The 20,951-nt window shown below is 39.0% G+C and overlaps 1 protein-coding gene across 1 annotated transcript; it reads left to right on the forward strand.

The window, feature by feature from the left end:
* The first annotated feature begins 7,026 nt into the window (after nt 1-7,026).
* Nucleotides 7,027-20,869, forward strand: LOC130428785 (solute carrier family 12 member 9-like). Its single transcript, XM_056757030.1, has 13 exons — nt 7,027-7,336; nt 8,928-9,062; nt 9,219-9,356; nt 10,559-10,858; nt 10,949-11,056; nt 11,164-11,275; nt 15,755-15,912; nt 16,217-16,299; nt 16,481-16,605; nt 18,158-18,350; nt 18,568-18,742; nt 19,037-19,183; nt 19,275-20,869. Exons 1-13 carry the CDS (start codon nt 7,042-7,044, stop codon nt 20,162-20,164), a joined length of 2,859 nt encoding a protein of 952 aa, XP_056613008.1. The 5' UTR covers nt 7,027-7,041; the 3' UTR covers nt 20,165-20,869.
* Nucleotides 20,870-20,951: the final 82 nt, after the last annotated feature.

The following is a 20,951-nucleotide window of genomic DNA, read 5'->3' on the forward strand; positions in this document are numbered from 1 at the left end:
AAATTACTAAATCACAGTATTAGAACTTAGATAAGACATAAGTGATGAAATAGGATGTATGGTGGTTTTTCTATTATAGTGTTGAGTTTTCTTATGTAAAATAATACATTTAGTTAGTTATAGGTTTCATGTATTCTTAGGAAACAATATTGGGCCTCGTGTATAAGTATGAGCTCATGAACACCTGCATGAACAACAAGCATCTTATCTGCACGTACACCACAAATAAGTTTTAATAAAGAAGTTTGGTTTGTCTCATAGAGTCAAGGACGCTGGTATCTCTAAACAGTGAGCTCATTTTAACAAGAGTCTGAACACTTGAACATCTGCACACACACCAAATATCTTTTAACACTAAGACGAACTCCCCACACACTTTTGTAGAGAAGTTTAATTAAATCACATACAACCGAGCACACCGGTAGCTCATTATCGCTAAACCATGAGCTCATCTTTGATAAAAACATGGTTAAATCATGTATCGTCCGAAACCCCCAGGAAAGTGTCAAGATAAAGAGGCACTTGTTTTTGAGGGGCGCACGCAACCATTAAATCTTAATATGATAGGCTGGAACTATGAGCTCAGAGGCACGGGCTAATGAAAAAGTGATGTCATATGAAACCTGATTGGAAGAAGACGATGTCATGCACACATGATTGGTTTAAACTGTGATAACAACTTGAAAACAATGTATAAAAGATGGAGTCAGATATGTATTCGTTGGATCCCTTCAGATGAACTCTGAATATCCCACTTTGTTTGTCCGAGCAAATAAAGTTTAAACTCTTGGCACCTGGAACCCTTGTCTCTGAGATTTCTTTCTGCGATGGAAGGCCGATTCGCCACAACAGATGTAATAAACAGTGTGTGTGCAGTTACCTTTAAGTTGTATATAAAAAACGTAAATATACATTTAAGTTATACACCATACAAATAGAATATTATTATAAGTGTACCACAAAAGACGTGAGATAAAAATTAATTAAATAACAGGGAGTAACTCTGATGTTGAGATTATCTTTACACACTGACATATAATAGTTGTGTATGAGTGATTGTTGTCAGTCTGTAAAGATGAATCTAACATTGTAACGTTTATATTTATAGAGCTACAATGCTGACTTGGCCAAAGAGTTAAATACATACATTACATTCAACATACTTTTAAATAGTGTTACTGCGTCATCCAATGTTTGAATACAGAGCAAATGTACTTAAACTCACACTTATTTGATATTATAATAAAATTATTATATTGTCACTTAGCCCTGGATGTATGCTTCATGTGTTAATAGTGATGAAATATGCTTTTATAAACTCTTATTTTAAACATGTTGATACTCCACATAGTAAATCGTCGAGTTTTACCTGTTTAAAACTGCGGAAGATCATCGCAAACATTTTCTTTACAGCAACAGAAAGAGTCGGAAGTGAAATGTTCTCTTGTAATGATTCACTTGAACAATCTGATTTAATATCTAAATACTAATAACACACGACAGTATTTTGTGTTGTGTGTTTACACAGAACTGAGTCCTCTGAACATCTTAAAGATGATTTATATTCATATAATAAACTCTCTATAAGTGATGCACACAAACAAATGTGAACCAGAAATGTGAACTTTGATGTTTGAAGACTCAGATCTTCAGGTTATGAATAAATAAATTCATTTCATGAATAAATTTAACTGGACATGAGATCTTATAAAATGTGTTTGTGTAGTGACTCACTAAAACAACAACAACAGACACACACATCTGTGTGATGTCTGTAGTGACGGAGCTTTATGTGATTTATCATAAAATGTATTTTTGTATTTTGTTCCTGTGCTACTTAAGACTGGTTTTGTGATCCAGGGTCACATATAATGAAATATATAGATAAACATATCCTAGTGACTAAATCTGTAAAGATGATAAAAACAATAATAAAATAACACTGAAGCCCATTATGAGTTTTATTTTATATTATAATTATAAGCAGAAGCTTTGTGTTTGTAACAAACTGAAATGTATATTTTTCAGTATTTATTGACGGATTGAATCAGACCCCACTGTAGGTTGTATTTCAAAATTGAACTCCATTGACTTCCATTAAAATACATTGTGACATTTCTCAAAATATCTCTTTTTGTGCTCCACTGAAGAATGACACACATACAGGTTTACAAACACATTAGAGTGAATAAATGATGACAGGATTTGGATTTTAGTACTCTTATTCTAAAGACAGTTGTTTATTTTTATATTCAACTAAAGTCTGACTTTGATTTATTTCTATAATATCTGATATGTTCAACAGAGATGCACTAGAACTCTGCTGTCATCTAGCGGACATTTGTGTTATTACAGCAGTGATTCTTAATCTTTACAACATTCAGTTCATTCACAACTCCATTAACAAAGCTCAAGTTCTCATCCATCCATCCATCCATCCATATATTTTGATCAAAACATCTATTTAATGTATTTCTCAACACTTTAGGATGTGATTCTTATGGGGGTGATATTTTTGGATCCTTACCTTAGCAAAGTCTCTGAGAATCTTGTACTTCTGTAGGCTGCACTTCTGGGAAATGGTAGCTGTGGAGGCTAAAGGGTTTCTCGTGGTTTCACACCTTATTCTTCACTCTTTTGAAGTTAAACTGAATGTTTTCTTCTTTGTCTGTTTTTGTTTGACTGCTAACCCAATGAGCATTTTGCTACATCATTGGTCACACCTCAATGTTGTCATTTCTAGCATTGCATTCTTATAATGAGAATTAAATATTTTTTTGCTTTTCTGTGTATATTGAATGTCTTTATAACTATAAAAGAAATAGTGACTTATAATTCTGCGCATCTAAATATAAAGCGTCTGTTACTTATAAATGATTCAACTGATCCCGCTTCCGACCTGTGTGTGTGGAGTTTGCATGTTCTCCCCGTGCATCGGGGGTTTCCTCCGGGTACTCCGGTTTCCTCCCCTGGTCCAAAGATATGCATGGTAGGTTGATTGGCATCTCTGGAAAAATTGTCGGTAGGGTGTGAGTGCGTGAGCGAATGAGTGAGTGTGTGTGCCCTGCAAAGTGTTGGCACTCCATCCAGGGTGTATCCTGCCTTGATGCCCGATGACTCCTGAGATAGGCACAGGCTCCCCGTGACCCGAGGTAGTTCGGATAAGCGGTAGAAAATGGATGGATGGATGGATGATCCAACTGAACCACCAATGATTTTAAGAAGAGTATTGAAAATAAGAAAGCCTCACAAAACCATAATGTTATACTGTAAACAAATTCATAGTCTGGGCATATCTCCATTCAAATTATTTGTAATAGGGATTGGTATTGGATGGTCCCACTCTGTTCCGTTTAACTGTCCTCATTACTTGTGTTTGCCCATATTTAGGACATTGTTTCTGGGCTTTCGTTGGTTTCCAAATGGGAGTGCACAATACCACTCAATATTGTACTGATGACCTCAGTTTGCACAATATCATATCGAAAACAGAAAGTATGTATATTAATAATTAATATGTTCCCAGCATAGTTATATCATTTGGCACAATAGACTTGGAGTGCAAAAATAAATCAATTTACTTTGACTAATCAATTCTTTGCCCCAATTGTCAGTTATCCAATGATAAAGTTTAAAATGATTAAAAAAATGTTGCACTTAAAAAATCTTAGTCACAGCAATATAATTTGCTTTTGTTTTTGGAGTGATTCCTTGTGGGATTGTTACGCCCTGTTGCTGTCGCCTCATTTCTCCACCCGAGGGCGCTATACTGCTGTGTGTACTGACTGTGTTTTTACATTTACATTTAGGCATTTGGCAGACACCTTTATCCAAAGTGACTTACATTGCATTATCCTATACATTTTACATAGGTATGTGCAATCCCCTGGGATCGAACCCACAACCTTGCGTTGTTAACACAATGCTATTACCACTGAGCTACAGGAAAGCTTTTTGTGACTCCAGTTCCCATCATGCTCTGTCTCTTTATCCGTATTGGTCTCACCTGTGTCTCATTACCTGTTTGTCCCTTCATCTGTGTATATAAAGCACTTGTGTTCAGTTGTCTGGGGTGAATCACTGTTGTTTGTGCTCTCTCGTGTTTCTCTGAACATTGAGACGCCCATCATGTGTCTTTTGGATTAAATATTTTACTGCACATGGATCATCTCCTTGTTTTGCTTGCTGAACATTGACAGATTGTTATGTTTATTAAAGGTTTTAATCTGTTTTTTCAGGTTGTGCCACATCTTAACGTGTTGAAATAGCTGTTGGTGAATGATCCCTTATCACTTAGTCAAAATGAGTGTTCATACTTTACTCCAGCATGACGTAGTTTCTTGCCCTAAATCTGTCTTTTATTGGAACAGACATGTAGGAAAAATGAGGCAAGGCATTCTTTATGTACAATAAAATCAAAGAAGTGTAAGTGATGGAATCAATCTTCTAGTTGAAAGGTTGTTTGTATAATTAGATATCTGAAAATAAAAATTAAAAATTAAGTTGTAATTGCAAAACAGTGAAACAGTGACATGTTTGCTAAAGGTTATCAAACCGTCAAATCTCACATCGGCCTGTGCCTGCTACAAAGTAAATTCTTGCATACAAAACATCACAAGCAACAAAAATCTGCCAATGTGGTCAAAAATAAATTTGAATTTACTATTTACTTTTTCATAAAGGGACGGTTCACCCAAAAATGAAAATACTAATTTTACTCATTTACGAAAACAGATATAGTAGGAAAATTAACTTGATACCAACACAAAAATCTCTTGAGCATTCATATGATAGAGCATTTAAAACATATATACAGTATGTTGATCCTTATTGTCACACATTTCATCATCAGGGTCGGCCCAAGCCTTTATGGGGGCCCAAGGTAACTTTTATGTGGGGGTCCTCCTGTGCCCCCAATACAATCGACTATTTTCAATGTTTGATTATTTGCTCACATACTTTAAATCTAACACTTCTATTAGTTGTAGCTGTGTTTGAGATGTAGGAATGTCATAGAAACACAGAAACCTTGCTTTACAAGTGTGTTGTGATTGTCAACATTTGATAATGACTTTGAATTATAGGTGAACTGTCCCTTTAAATTTTGAGAACAGACCATACATGGACTAATCGTACAAAGGTTGTAGAATTTAGTGTTTAACGCATTTAACTTTTTGCAAAGATTATATTTTTTTATTTTAACCACAACCTATAAACACCCTTTTAAAGCCACACATGCCTCTGGATGATTGAATCTTTTGTTTACTTGATAAACATTAAATTAATTAACAATAATCACACAATTATTGACCTTATCCCAAATAAAACGCTGAATTGACAGATAATTATAAATCACATATTTTTCATCTAAATCAATATTTTGTCGTTTTCATCAGGAAATACTGTCGGATGATTCAACATTTCTATAGTTAAACACTAAACACTTGTCAAATATTGAATGTTTTTAGTCACTGACAGTATATGGTGTGTTGTGCTGAACTACAGCTAAAGATGTGACAGCAGCTCCATCTTCTTTGATCTGATTGGTCCCTGCTCGGATCTGTAACCAGTAACTCCCGCCTCCCGCATTCATCAGTCATTAAATACCTTTTATCTTTTACAGTTAGTTGCCCTGATGGACACATTTTGTCCTACATTTTACTGCAACAAGTTTTTATCACTGTAGTTCACATTATTTGCCTCGCATTTAATACATATATATTTAGAAAATATCATATGCAAATTATCTGTTTAAGATGGTACATTACCAATTATAGAGTCAGTTAAACAAGCTTAGTTGTTCAGAGACATTTATGTGTTCAAAGTATCCCACTTTACTCCATGAAAAAAGATGATACATATTGATTAACATTTGTACAAAAAAAAAACTGCTAAGGTACAGTTAGCTTAATATTAATTCTGAAATCTGATTGGTAGATTTAAATGCTGTCACAGGTCTAAGGACATCAACCACTTGGCAAAAACACGAGATCTTAGAAATAAGTTTTTGATTTCTGTGATTTTAAATGTTGTTTGTTGAAACAGTGCCACCTGCTGACAGGATCAGGTTCTGTTTAACAGAGCGGCACAACGAGAGCGTTTGAAACGAAAACATATTTAAAAGCCATAATATTATTCTCTTCTTGTTTGTGAAATGAAGTGTTTTAAATCGTTTAAAAGATGAGGGGCTGTTGGCAAAACATTAAGCCCCCAAATGGCAACGCGACTGCTAATACAAGAACAACCTGCACGTTCGGGGCGCATGCGATCGGTTCCTCTGCGCATGCTCTGTTTATATCTTTAGTTGAATGCCGTTACATTGCGATTGAGGTGAGGATCAAAGTGTAAAGATCACACAGTAATATTCATTTTATTTCCATCTGGATGGCGTGTGGCACGTGACAGTCATAGCTAAAAACTAATAATTTCGTGTTTGTCTGGGTTTTGATGAAATGTTGTCTGCACAAACGTGTCGTTCCTCGCACTGCATAGGGACAAGTGCTCAACTAATTAAAGAAATGCTTCATTTTATATCCTTCTGCGGAACAAATGTGTAGTCATCTTAATGTAGGGCTGTGCAGACCGCATGCTTTCGATTTCGCAGTACTATGACGTCATACTCTTCAGTCTGCGCAGATCTGCATTATAATTGCGCGTCGAGCACACCTGGCGTTGAAGCTGCGCACAGGCGGCGCTGCAGCGCCTCAGAGTTTGTCAGAATGGACCAATTACGGTTGTTTGTGTTTTCTGGAAATGTATTTAATAAAGATCGAATGGATTTCTATACGTGTGTCACGTTTAATAAGAGACAAAAAAAATGTTTTATGATTTAAACGCGAATAAGTTGTTTAGTTTGTTGGGTCATCGAGCGCCCCCTGCAGGGAGAAACATACGTTCAAAGGGAGTTATTTAAAAAAAAGTGATCTTATGAAGTTCTGACCCAAGTCCGTTGTGGTGAAGCTTATACAAGTAATATATGTGTCTCTGGACTGAGTGAGTCCGGATCCCGCGCCTCTGATTGGCTGACTTCAGTCCCCTCACATGACTCGAGGCGGCCGTAAACACAGCGGTCATGTGACTCGAGCCGGAGAGGAAGCGACAATCACGGCGATCATGTCTGAACGGACGCCGCTGCTTCATTACCGGCTCTCCGCCAGCGTCAATGAATCCGAGCAACGCGAGACCGTCACCGCAGGAGATGAGCGCGAGCACCGGAGCCCGGCGACGGTCCGGCGGAAAACCGCCGTCAAACAGCCGCCGAAACTCAACACGTTCTTCGGCGTGGTGATCCCGACACTGCTGTCAATGTTCAGTGTGGTTGTGTTCCTGAGAATAGGTGTGTGTTGCGTTGTGTGTTGAAGGAAAGAATAATACAATAATGATGTTAATGATAAACATGTTTAATGTTGTCGTGTTCCTGTCATAGGTGTGTGAGAGAGAGAGATAGAGAGAGAGAGGGAGAGGGAGAGGGAGAGGAGAGAGAGAGAGAAAGGGAGGGAGAGAGAGAGAGAGAGAGAGAGAGAGAGAAAGAGAGAGCGAGTAAGGGAGAGAGATAGAGATAGAGAGAAAGAAAGGGAGGGAGAGAGAAAGGGAGGGAGAGAGAAAGGGAGAGAGAGAGAGAGACAGAGAGAGAAAGAAAGGGAGGGAGAGAGAAAGGGAGAGAGAGAGAGAGAGAGAGAAAGAGAAAGGGAGGGAGAGAGAGAGAGAGAGAGAGAGAGAGAGAGTAAAGATTATTGTCAGTGATTAATCTCTCTCTCTATCTATCTGTATGTGTATGTATGTGTGTGTGTGTGTGTGTGTGTGTGTGTGTGTGTTGTCAGTCTTTAAATTAACATGCCATCGTCATGTGATCGTGATACTTTTATCGGTTTATTGCTTTAAACACTGTTCTGAGATCATACATTGTGTTATTTATAAAGTTGATCACATTTACATTTAGGCATTTGGCAGACTTATATTCCTTTATCCTATAAATTTTACATGGATATTTACAATCCCCTGGAATCGAACCCACAACCTTGCGTTGTTAACACAATGCTCTTACCACTGAGCTACAGGAAAGCTCATTGATCATTAACACACACAGTTGTGTTTGTCTGGCTGTGATATTTTAATATGAGACAGTACATGTCTATTATGATTTGTGACCTCACTGTACCATGATAACATGCGCACACACACACACACACACACACACTTGTAATAACTGTTGTGTTTTTCTTTCATTGGCACATGGAGTTGATTTTCAAGTTATTCTGCTCTCATGAAACACACACACATGCTGATTTGTCTATAGAAACACGTTGGAATTTTTTTTCAATGTTTCCACAATTTCAAATTTAAATTTATTTGTGCGTTTTCTTTTGTGTGTTTTAAGCTTTTTTGCTCAGTGAAAGCCAACTTGGGTAAGCAAGCATTGTGTATATCTGTTTGTGTCATGAAGTGATGGGCATGTCACAGATGTTGCATGTGAGGTCGTGTGCTCATGTGAAATATCATGTGTTAATCTTTCTCTGACTGCTTGTAAGGTGGTGTTGTGTTGTGTTTGATCTGGCTCTCTAGTTTTTTTAAGAAGCGAGTTGGACCCCATCGTCTTCTATTGTATGAACACAAACACCACTGAGACGTTTCTCAAAGTATCTTATTTTCTGTATTTAGTCATTTATCAAACGCTTTTATCCAAACAAACACATGAGGAGGATAAAGGATGAGAGAATATAACACTGTTTCTTTAAGAAGCTGAATCTGGTCTTTGATAAATTGATGTAAATGAACATTATTCACCACATTATTCTACTGCTGCCCTACAAACACACATATTTCCTTTTGGAAAAGATCAGTTCTGCTTTTCTCACAGTTGAGTGTGTAGATGCACATGCATGCAGAAGTGTGTGTGTTGTGTAACAGGTGTTGTGTTTGTGTTACAGGTTTTGTTGTGGGTCAGTGTGGTCTGTATCAGACTATATTGATGCTGCTGGTGGCGTATTTCATCATCAGTATGACGGTTCTGTCTGTGTGCGCCATCTCAACCAATGGAGCGCTGGACGCTGGAGGAGCGTACTGTATCCTCACACACACAATCTTTGTCAAATATGAAACTTCAGATAAGAATCTAATGCTTTATTATAGTGTTCACACAAACAGTTCCTCGTTTCATTTCCTTAGCTGTGTGTGTGTCTCCTCTGTTGTGTGTCTCTGCTGCTGTTGTGTGTGTTCAGATATGATCAGTCGTGCTTTGGGTCCAGAGTTTGGCGGCAGTATTGGGATTATGTTTTTTCTGGCTAATGTGTGCGGCAGCGCCCTCTTTGTGCTGGGGCTGGTGGAGGCCATTCTCGCCACCTTCGGTGCTCCTGAAGGTAGAGTGTGTAAAGAAATAATAATTTCAATATATTTCAACCCCAGTTTGCTTCATATTTTATTTTTATACTTTCTGTTCATTCGGCATCATTGGGATTACGGTGCGATGTCATTATGCTGGTGACTCACTTATATTTGTCTAACTGAGCGTTCACACAAGATATTCCCCTATAGTTTGACGCCTTTAAATTTTGTGTTTACTCGCTTCATTTGCGCGTGAAATTCACATCACAGCAGATGTGAGTTCTCGATGAGAAATGGCTGACATGGATTTCGTTAAGATTTATTAGATTGTCCGACCTCGTCACTCACTTTCTTCCAAGCAAGATCCTAATTCCTGTTTCGATAAAAGTAAGATGTATCGTACAGCTCCGGGTGTCCATATACAGCAACAATGATTTTGTCCTCCATTTATGTTTCGGATTTCTGCCTCTGCTCGCTATTTAATAATCACGTCACAACTAGAGCAAGCTCTTGATTGGTTAGTGCGGCACAAATATTCGGCATGTTCAAATTTTTCAATTCGAACAGTTCGCGCGTCAAGCACCCGAAGCGCACAATTCGAGCCGCCTCATTCGTGCAAATTTGGCCGCAGGATGTCTACCACGTCTTTGCATTGATTTAACAAGTAAATCACTTGTGCTTACCGCTTCATTTGCGTCTGGTGGGAACGCAGCATTAGAGTACGTTTACTTGATGAAAAACGAAATAGTTTCACCCTTGCATCATTTCAAAATCCAACGGCTGTTTTTACACATCCAATCGATTCGCAGTGAAAAACGCAAGCCACGCCCACTCGTTTTCTCATTCGACATTCCTTTTCACTCGGACATGCCTCAGAATACAGAAGTAAAAACGATTGCAACTTTCGGTTCACGGGGACTTCAATACACTTTGTCGGCCTGTATGTGTATTTATAGTTTGACGTCATCGTTTTTGGAGTTCAGAGTTTACACGGAGACGATAACGGTGTCGTTTTCAAAAACCTGCACTGTGAGACTCATTTTCCAACGTTTGAGTTTCAGTCTCCCAAAACGCAGTTGTCGTGAACATAAACTGCCAAAACGCATGCAAAATTTTCAGTTTGTCTGGTGTCAACGGCCTCTTAGTTAAATATAACTGTGACACGGTTTAACGTTGATTGTGTTTAACAAAATATCTGTGTTTGTGTGTCTGATCTCTGTCCGTCTCTCTCGCTCAGATGGATCGTCTGCCATCTCACGGTACGCGGTGTTGCCAGGGGGTTACTGGTGGTCCTTGCTTTACGGCACAGTGGTTTTACTGCTGTGTTTGTTTGTGTGTCTGATCGGAGCCGATATCTACGCTAAAGCCACCTTCATCATCTTCCTCATCGTCATGGCGGCGTTGAGCATCATTTTCATCAGTTTCTTCGCTGTCAAGCCTCACGTCATCAACCTTCCCAACCGGAACTCGTCCTTTGGTCCTACGGAAGCCAACTTCACCGGCTTTAAATTAGACACGCTGATGTCAAACCTGCAGGGTAAGTGACAGGCCGAGAGTGTGACGGACGGAGCGTGTCCTGCCTTTACTTCCTACTACTGGTTTGAGTTCTTCATCTGTGTGTGTTTAGCGGACTACACAGTGGACTACACTACAAATGTGATGATGACGTTTGCGACCGTGTTCGCCGTGATGTTTAACGGATGTACCGGGATCATGGCTGGATCCAACATGTCTGGTAAGGTTATGCTGATTTTTTTGGGTGATTTACTCTGCTCGTGTATGTGTGTGTTCGAGCTGATTGTTGAGATTAAATCTAATGAAGTGTGTGTGTGTGTCTGTCAGGTGATCTGAAGAACCCGAGCTACTCCATTCCTCGCGGCACCATCACTGCCGTCATATTCACCTTCATCATCTACAACCTGCTGAGTTTACTGATCTCCTGCACCTGTGGCCGGTAACACACACACTTTACGTTTGGACATTCACACAAAAGAAGTAAACGACACAATCACACACACACAGACACAAGTGTTTGTTTGACTTTAGTAGTGAGGTTTATTTTCATAGACTCTATTATTACAGATAATCGTTTTATTTATTGCAGTAGGGTTAAAGGAGTATATGACTTTAAATAAATCAGTGGTGTCTCCGTGAGAAAGTCAAAGATCACAGTGGCAAGAAACCAAAACCTCAAAAACGAGGAAGTGGAGAAAAGATGTTGGGAAAAACCAAACTTAATCCATTTCTCCTCCGGCACATAAAAGGAAGTGTCCAAACAAAAACTAAAATTCCGTTATCGCTTATTACCTTTCCTTTGCATGTGTTTATGTGAGTCATTCTTCAGAGAAATACAGAAGAAGATATTTTGAGAAGTGTCTCAGTGGTTTCATGCTCATACAACGGAAGTCAATGGCGTTCAGTGTTGTTTGATGGTCAACTTTCTTCGGAATATCTTCTCTTGTCTTCGTTATTAAGACAGATTCTAAAGAAGGAACTCATGTTATGTTGTTTATTTGGCACAAAAAACGATGGCACACAACTGGTGGATGTGTATGTTTGACTATAGGCATGTCCTTAGCATGATAAAAAACTATGTATGTCTATGAAATGACCTCACCAGTGAGACTTGTGTGTGTGTTTAGGCAGGAGTGTTAAAGAGAAATGAATTGAAATGAATACATTTTGTATGTCAGTGTGTACAGTGGGTCACAGGACTGTGCGTGTGTGTGTGATAGACTTCTGCTGTATTTGTGCTGATCAATTTTCTCGAATTGCTCCACGTATATATGTGAACCTTTAAACACATGCACCTCACATGACCTGTCTTTGGAGAGAGACCGCATTAATGTGAGTGTGTGTGTGTGTGTGTGTGTGTGTGTATATGCAGTGTTTACTACACTCATGTGAGCCCTTCAACACATGCACCTCACATGACTTGATTGTGGAGAGAGACCACATTCATGTGTGTGTGTTTTTTCTTAAAGTTCATCCAAAAATGAAAGTTGTGTCTTCCAGAGGGTCAGTAAATGATCACAGAATATTCATGTGAGTAGATCACATTAGCTCATCCTTCAGATGTTTTTTCTTTTGATAGTTTTCTGTAAGCAGTGATGTGTGTGTGAGGTGACTTCACTGAAACAAAAGTGAAAGAAAAACGTTCACGTGAATCAGATAGTGATCATGTTCCCTAATTGAATCTTTTTCGGGAGTTTCCTGTTATAAAGTCAGACTTTCTGAATTAAATGTGAAGCGTTGTGTAAAATAGTGAACACTTACAATGGACTTCAGTTAAATGTTTTGAATGAGTCATTGCAGATTTCAGGAATCACTCTTGTGTCTCATTCTGGTGCATTTGACAGACGCTTTTTTCCAAAATGACCTTTAGTTCATTCAAGCTGTACATTTGATCGGTTTGTGTGATTCCTGCCAATCAAACTTGTGACGTGTGCTGCTACCACAGCATTGATTTAAAATGATCATTCAGATTAATAGATGATCTGCTTTACGTCTGATAAACATTGTTTCTGTGTAGGATAAAAAGTAAATAATGGTAATAATGGAGTTTTTATTGAGTGTATCAGCTCTGAGAGAGAGACATAGAGAGAGAGAGAGAGAGACAGAGAGAGAGAGACATAGAGACATAGAGAGAGAGACATAGAGAGAGAGACATAGAGAGAGAGACATAGAGAGAGAGACATAGAGAGAGAGACATAGAGAGAGAGAGAGAGAGAGAGAGAGTGAGAGAGAATGTGTGTGTGTGTGTGTGTGTGTATATGTGTGTTCATTATTGTCTCAGTGTTTAATGGTATTAGTTTAAATATGTCATTTGTCTTTTGTTCAGTTATCTGGAACCCACAGCACTCTCTCTCTCTCTCTCTCTCTCTCTCTCTCTCTCTCTCTCTCTCTCTCTCTCTCTCTCTGTCTCACTCTAGCGCTCGCTCGCTCTCTTTCTTTGTGTCTGGGGTGGATCACGTCATGCAGATCGTAGTATTAAGACATTATATTGTTTCTTGTTTTGTTTTAATCCCGCCTCTAACTGGGTGATAGCCAATGAGAGACTTTTGGGGAAGATAGTAGTAAATCACTGCTGGAGGGAGATGAACTTTAGACTTCTCTCTTTCTCTCGCTCTCTTTCTCTCTCTCTCTCTCTCTCTCTCTCTCTCTCTCTCTGAAAAGTGCTATAGAAAACATTTGAATATCTGAGAGAAATATTTAAATGAGCTGGAGTGAGACTCTAATACAGATATCTGTTGAAATTGTTTTGTTTTTTTCTTCTCCGTGACACATTGAGATATCTTTATATCAGTAATAAACACTAAATAAATAGAGTATGCATAGATGGAGTGATAGAGACGCAGCGGTGAGGTGTGACCGGGGCTTGTTACTTATTGATTTTTTTAATGATACTGCTGGAGTGCTCCCACAGGAACTTGGTCTCAGCTGTTGCGTGTTTTATCACATGACATCTTTCCATCGGTGGTCACGGCTCATTGGCTTAACAGTGTCATCTCTGGACATCACACACTGGGTCTTATTTATCAGTCTAACATAGATCTGAACACAGAAATCATGTCATGTGATTCATGAAACATGCGCATGCTTCCAATCCCATCACAGCAATGATCGGACATTGATAAATGTGATGGCTGAAACAATCAGAGTTTAAATATCGCCCCTAGGGTTCACCATCATGAACGCAACTTTGTCAATGGAGAGTAAAACTTCACCTCGCAAGTAATAAAAATTATATCAACCTAAATGTTGTTATCGGTAGATAACATTGTACACTTATACAACATTATAACATTATACAATATACCGATATCATAAAAAATAGACATGTATTGGGCTATACCAATATCGTCGATAATTTATAGTGCATCCCTTAAACAAATATGGAAGAATATACTACAGTTTATAAATTCATTAATACTACCCTATAAAACTACAGTATTCTATGATTCATTACAGTGAACTATTGTAAATACTAAACTATACTACAGTAATTTTTCATGTGAACCCGCCTACATTTCTGTTGCAACATATGTTTGTTTCTAATTTTGAGTTTTAGAGGTTCTTGGTTCAAGTAAGCAGAACTTTCAAAATTTGATTACTGTAAAATTAAAGTTCTTAATAAGTCTTAGTGAGTGTTACTTAAATATTTCATTCATCCTTCTCATGAAATAGAAGTACACAAAAGTTGCATTAGTTGAGTTTTCAGTTTCTTTTCTAGTTATTTAGCCTTAGTATGCATAAATCAAACACCTTGACCTATGCAGCCAAAATGAGCAAGTAGACACTGATCTCAGAACTGGCACTTGCTCACTTGTGACGTCATATTTTTCCGGGAACACGTGACCTCTCACGTCCTTGGCACACGCAACACTCTTCTGAACAATGGTAAGCAGAGAAATATGTCAAACTCTCCTAAATATCCAAGATAAGTAATCATAAAACACAAAAAAGTCTTTAACTTTATTGAAAAACTCTTCAAATATTCATTTTTTTATTTACTGTCTTAATGCAGTCTAAAGCAAAGCATGCTGGGAATTGGAAATCCTTTTCGAACAATTATGTCGGATTAACTTATAAATAAGTCAATTGAACAAGGAGCAAATGAATTTTTGTTGTTTTTAGTCAAATCTTCAAGGTAATCAAAAATAATCATTATAGTTTACTCAAAAGTAAAAAAATTATTTCAGGAAATTAAAATAATGAAGTAAGTAGCACTTTTTAAAAATAAAATGATGTTTATTTACTTAATCTGTTTGATTGTTTTGAGCATTCGGGTTTAAAGTGTTTCAGAAGTGTCATGTCACATTAAATCTACAAGATGACTTTCCTCTGGATGATTGTAGTCATGTTTTATTATCTCTGTGGGGACAGTCCATCGGCGTAATGAGTTTTATACTGTACAAACTGTATATTTTCTCCCCCAACCACTAATCGTAAAGATTGTAGAAATCTTTTAGCATTTTGAGATTTTCTAAATTGATCGTTCTGTACAATTTATAAGCTTTTGTGCGCGTGTGGACCTCAATTTTGGTTCCCACAGTGACAGATTCCCCATGTGGTGGTGTGCTTTCAGGTTTAGGTCCCCACTAACATATAACCTGGGTGTGTGTAAGAGAGAGAGAGAGAGAGAGAGAGAGAGAGAGAGACGCTGTTTTAGTGAAATAATTGTGTGTTCAGATGTGTGGTTGGTCTGTATAATAGTTAATAGATCTGAGATGATGTTGTTAAAATCCCTCAGCCTGAAGAATGTGTGACACGTGTTTCAACCAGAGAGAGAGACAACAAATATAAAGAAAGAAAATTACATTTGTCTTTATTGTTCTGAAATAAACATTACTGCAGAATATCATTTCCTTTTAGTTCTCCAGATGTTATTTGATCTCTCTCTCTCTCTCTCTCTCTCTCTCTCTGTTCTCAGAGTTCTCTTGCAGAAAGATTACAGTTTTCTCCGAGATATAAACGTCTGGGGTCCTCTCGTGACCATCGGTGTTTATTCCTCCACGCTGTCAGCTGCTATGAGCAATCTGATTGGTGCGTCCCGTATTCTGTACGCTCTGGCCCGGGACGATCTGTTCGGTGAGTGAACCCCACAAACATCCCGTCTGGAAATCCCATAATGCGCCCCATTAATATTTACAGTAACACTGTTCCTCTCTTGTGTTTATAATGCCGTGTCATTGTTTTAACACCTGTCAGGAACATACACCAATCATATTTCTTCCTTTAACTATATTCATTTATCATAGAACTAATGTAACAAAGCAAAACATCTCCATGATCCTAAAGCCAGCTTTCAGCAGGAGATTCAATCACATCTACAACAATTTCCGTCCATCATATGATCACTTTTTAACATGCTCATCACTTGTGTGTGTGTCAGGACGAGCTCTGTCTCCAGCTAAACGCACATCAGGCAGTGGGAACCCCTGGTCGTCTGTCCTCATCTCATGGTTTCTTGTGCAGGTGAGAGTTTTCAGCTGTCATCTGTGTGTCTGGGTTTATTTTTTTATTCATGTTTAGATTGCTTCATCTCATATACAGTCTGATGTTTTTAGTCAGATCCTCAGACGGCCCCGTGTTGCCCTTCAATGATTATAATGTTTTTATATCTCTCTCTCTCTTTCTCTCTCTCTCTCTCTCTCAGCTGGTTTTATTCGCAGGGAAGTTGAACACTATTGCAAGTATCGCCACTATATTCTTTTTGCTGGTGTATGCAGCTGTAGATCTGGCCTGTCTGGCGCTGGAGTGGGCGTCCGCCCCAAACTTCAGGTGAATTAAGACCTGTTATATTTGGTCATCTTTTCAATTCGCAAAAATTGATTCTATACTGAAGTCTTATTGTTCAGTCAAAGTCATCCATTTCAAAAACATTGTTATTTAATAAAATGTGTTTTAATGAAAAAACATGAATGTTTGCAAAATTATTATTTTTGTCTAGGAAACAAATTTCAGACATTTAAGAATACACCTGGATATTAAAGGTTTAAGATTTTAAGGTTTCTTAACGTTTGACCAGTGATGTTATTATTTTATTATTTTTATTGTTTTTTTGTTTTAGAACTGCTATGTAAGTCTAGTTTATTTTTCAGTTTTAAGTTATTTTATTTACTAATTTTATTTTCATCCAGTGTCTTTCAAAAAATATTTAAGCCTATTAGCGCTGTCAAGCGATTAATTGCAAAATGTTTGTGTTTACAAATATGCCTGTGGGCTGTGCGTATTCATAAACACAAAAAACATAAACACACATGTCTATATATTTATGAAATATCAAGATGTATTTATTTACATTTTTCAACAATTTAAATGATATACTGTATACATACTAATTCATTTTTATATTTCTCTTAAAAACAATGAATATTAATGTATATGTGTTTATAAAGACAAACTGAATATGCACAGTACACAGACATATATTAAGCAATTCTCACTATTAAGAAATCATTCACTTCAACTTTTTCCCCAATTAACACTTCATTTGTTGCTTTTTAATAGTTTATAAGGTAGATGTTAGGTTAAAGTATTGGGTAGGATTAGGAATGTAGATTATGGTCATGTTGAATATGTGCTTTATTATCACTGACAAACAGCCAATATGAAGGCATCTAATAACACTAGTTAATAGTGAGGATTACGCCCTATATTGAAGTGTTACACAAATGTTTAATCGTCTGACAGCTTTATATAAAATTCTGACCTGTACTGATTTCAATTAACAGTAAATAAAAAAACTATATTGGTCCTGATGGTCACATGATCTCACTGCATTATTATGGCAATACAACTTTGTTTTGAATTGTACACTACACACAAGTATACACTGAGGGGTAAGAGCAGTATGCTTCTCAGAACACAAATACAGAGAAATAACACGGAACAAATAGTTTTTGTTGCCCTGTGAAGAGGTCAGAGGTCAAGGTTAAACCACTGAAATTGTTCCTGCTCTTCCTGTCTCGTGATTGGCTGAGAGTATGTTGTAGGCGGTGCCTCCCTGCCGCTGTGAATTCTCTGTCACTGTGTGGTGTTGTTGTTGTTGTGTTGTTTGTCATGTCTGCAGCGGCACGTCAGATTAAAAACCGTTTAATATTCACGTCCCTGGAGACGAGCGCGATTAGCATTGCTAATTAACTCCAAACACTCCAACTTTATCATGAACACAGGGGAGAGCCACGTGTGAACTTTGACCTGTTACCTTGTGCGACGCCTGTAAATGACTTGATCCTCTAATGAAGCAGGATGAGCTTTAAATGTGTCAGGGGTTGTGTGTGACCCCTCTGAACACACACACTGATGTTTGTCTCTCTGTATGTGTGTTCAGACCCACGTTCAGGTATTTCACGTGGCACACGTGTGTTCTGGGGATCATCGGCTGTGCCATCATGATGTTTCTCATCAACTCCATCTATGCGTCTGCCAGCATCGCCTTCATGATTCTCTTACTGCTGCTCATTCATTACCTGAGTCCTGTCAGCAGCTGGGGCTGCATCAGCCAGGCACTCATCTTCCACCAGGTACACACAAACACATACATATACACACACAAATATAAACACAAACACATCTACATACACACACACATACATATACACGCACACACATATATATGTATACTGTATATACACACAATCATGTACAGTATACACACACATATAAACACAAAGAGAGTTTCAGCTTCAGGATTTATTTCAGTAAAGCTGCTGCTACAGTAACTTGAGTGTTTGTGTTCAGGTGCGTAAGTATCTGTTAATGCTGGACGTTCGTAAAGATCACGTGAAGTTCTGGAGACCTCAGGTGCTGATGATGGTGTCAAACCCCAGGTGCAGTGTGGGATTGATCACCTTCATCAATGACATCAAGAAGAGTGGACTCTATGTGCTGGCTCACGTGCAGCTGGGAGATCTGGGTAAGTGTGTGTGAGATGTCAATCTCTCTCACTCTCTCTTTTTCAATTTTTCTATTTCAAAAGTATTGACGATATAACAAAAGACATGCCACAAGTACAAACACTAAAGTGAAACTAAAGTAACGTGCTAAGTAAAAGATAAAATAAAGAAGAAAGAAAGTATATGTAAATAAATGATGGTGTTTTGTGGGTTCTGTGTGAGATGATTGAGGATTTTGTTAGTGATTGATGCTTGATTTAAATAATATCTTTTGTGTTTGTTGTATTGTAATGAGATGTTTTGTAAACCTCTAGATGTTCTCCCGTGTGATCCGCTGCAGACTCAGTATGACTCGTGGTTGTCTCTGGTGGATCATTTGAATATTAAAGCGTTTGTGAATCTCACGCTGGCAGATTCCGTCAGACATGGAGTTCAACACCTGCTGTTCATATCAGGACTCGGTGAGCGAGAGACGACCGTCACACAAATATCACACACTTTTCACTTCTGTTCACTTCTTTACACCTTTTCAATTTATTCTGTGCCATGCAGGCGGTATGAGACCCAACACTCTGGTCCTGGGTTTCTATGACGACGCCCCGCCTCAGGACCGACTCCTGGACTCTACCCTGTCCATAGTCAAACCCACCGAAAACTCGGCTCAGGTGGACGACCCTGAAGACACAGACGACCCTCCTTTTCATTTCCCACCACTGAGAGGGGACAGAGGCGGGAAATACCTGGGCCCTCAAGAGTACGTCTGTGTAATCGCGGACGCCGTAAAGATGCTGAAGAACATCGCGCTAGCTCGATACTTCGGAGAGTTTGATCGGACTCAAGCTCTCACGGGTTCCGTGTTTGTGGACGTTTGGCCGGTGAATCTGCTGCGACCGGACAGCGCCGCCTACGTCGACACCTGCTCGCTTTTCTTGCTGCAGCTCGCCTGCATCCTGAACATGACCAGGGCGTGGCAGAAAGCCAGACTCCGCCTCTTTCTCTGCGTGGAGGCGGGCCGGAGCCTCAAGGGGACGGAACACAAGCTCGGACTCCTCCTGAAAGAGCTCAGGATGAAGGCGGAGATCCGGACGGTCCCCTGGGACGCTCAGGTTGCCCTTCACTGGCAGCGGCAGACGGGCTCGGAGAGTCACCGAGAGGAGGAGCCAGAAAGTGACGTGGGCGGAGTCGAGCCCGACACTGAGTACGCCAACAGTTTTCAGAGCAACACGTCGCGCGTGTCCGACGAGTATTTACAGGCGGTTAATAAGCTGATCCTGGACCAACCGCTCGGCCCGCCCGCCGTCCGCTTCCTGTATCTGCCACGCCCTCCCGCGGACACCAGCCGTTACCATGACTACCTGCATCAGTTAGAAGTGCTCACGCGTGACCTGGGCCCGACCCTGTTGATTCACGGGGTGACGCCGGTCATCACCACCGACCTGTGAGCTTGACATCACGCGCTCAAGTCTGATAATCCACTCCTGACGATCAGAAAGTATAGAAAGAATTCATGACGGTACACGTTTACTTGTTTGCCTGCACTTCACACGCGCTACGGATCATGAGAAGTTTTCCGCATACTTTCACCTCTTTTCTGATTTCTATTTTCTTTCTTTATTTCTTCTTCCTTCCTCTCCGGTGGAAACTGAACCTCACGGTTTGGCTCACGGTCGGCGCTCTCAACGTTCCACTTCTTTTTCTACATTTTCTCTGTTTACACGTGTGAACGCTTCAGTACGATACCTTCATTTTTCTTTAAAGCTTGAATGTTTTAGGAAACTCCAGAAGTATTTTTCTTTTATGCTCCAGAAGAAGAAGAACTGATGTGTGTGTGTGTTTACTCCGATCAATAACGGTTGTCTTTCTAAAGTCTAAACTACTGCTGTGTTTTTATGCTGTTTTATTGACCAAAGTGCTTTGTGTTTGCATTGTGTGTGTCCACATGTGCCTTGCTTTACATTGTTCCTAACGAAAGAGCACAAACACACACACAACTGACAAACACTGCGATATACCTCCAGACGGACGGATGAAAAAACACTCTTTTGTGTGTTTGTGTTGTTTTTAAGATCAATTATTTTAAGCACTGTAAATGATTGTGTAAAAAATGAAATGGGCAAAGGATATAAATTAAAAAATATATAATGTTTGCTCACGGTGTGGTGTTTTTTACTTTGATTTAATGAAAGGTGTTTTTTTGTGTGCATGTGCGTGTGTGCTGGTAAGAGCTGA

The sequence above is a fragment of the Triplophysa dalaica genome, chromosome 9, assembly GCF_015846415.1.
Source record: "Triplophysa dalaica isolate WHDGS20190420 chromosome 9, ASM1584641v1, whole genome shotgun sequence".
Lineage (NCBI taxonomy): Eukaryota > Metazoa > Chordata > Actinopteri > Cypriniformes > Nemacheilidae > Triplophysa > Triplophysa dalaica.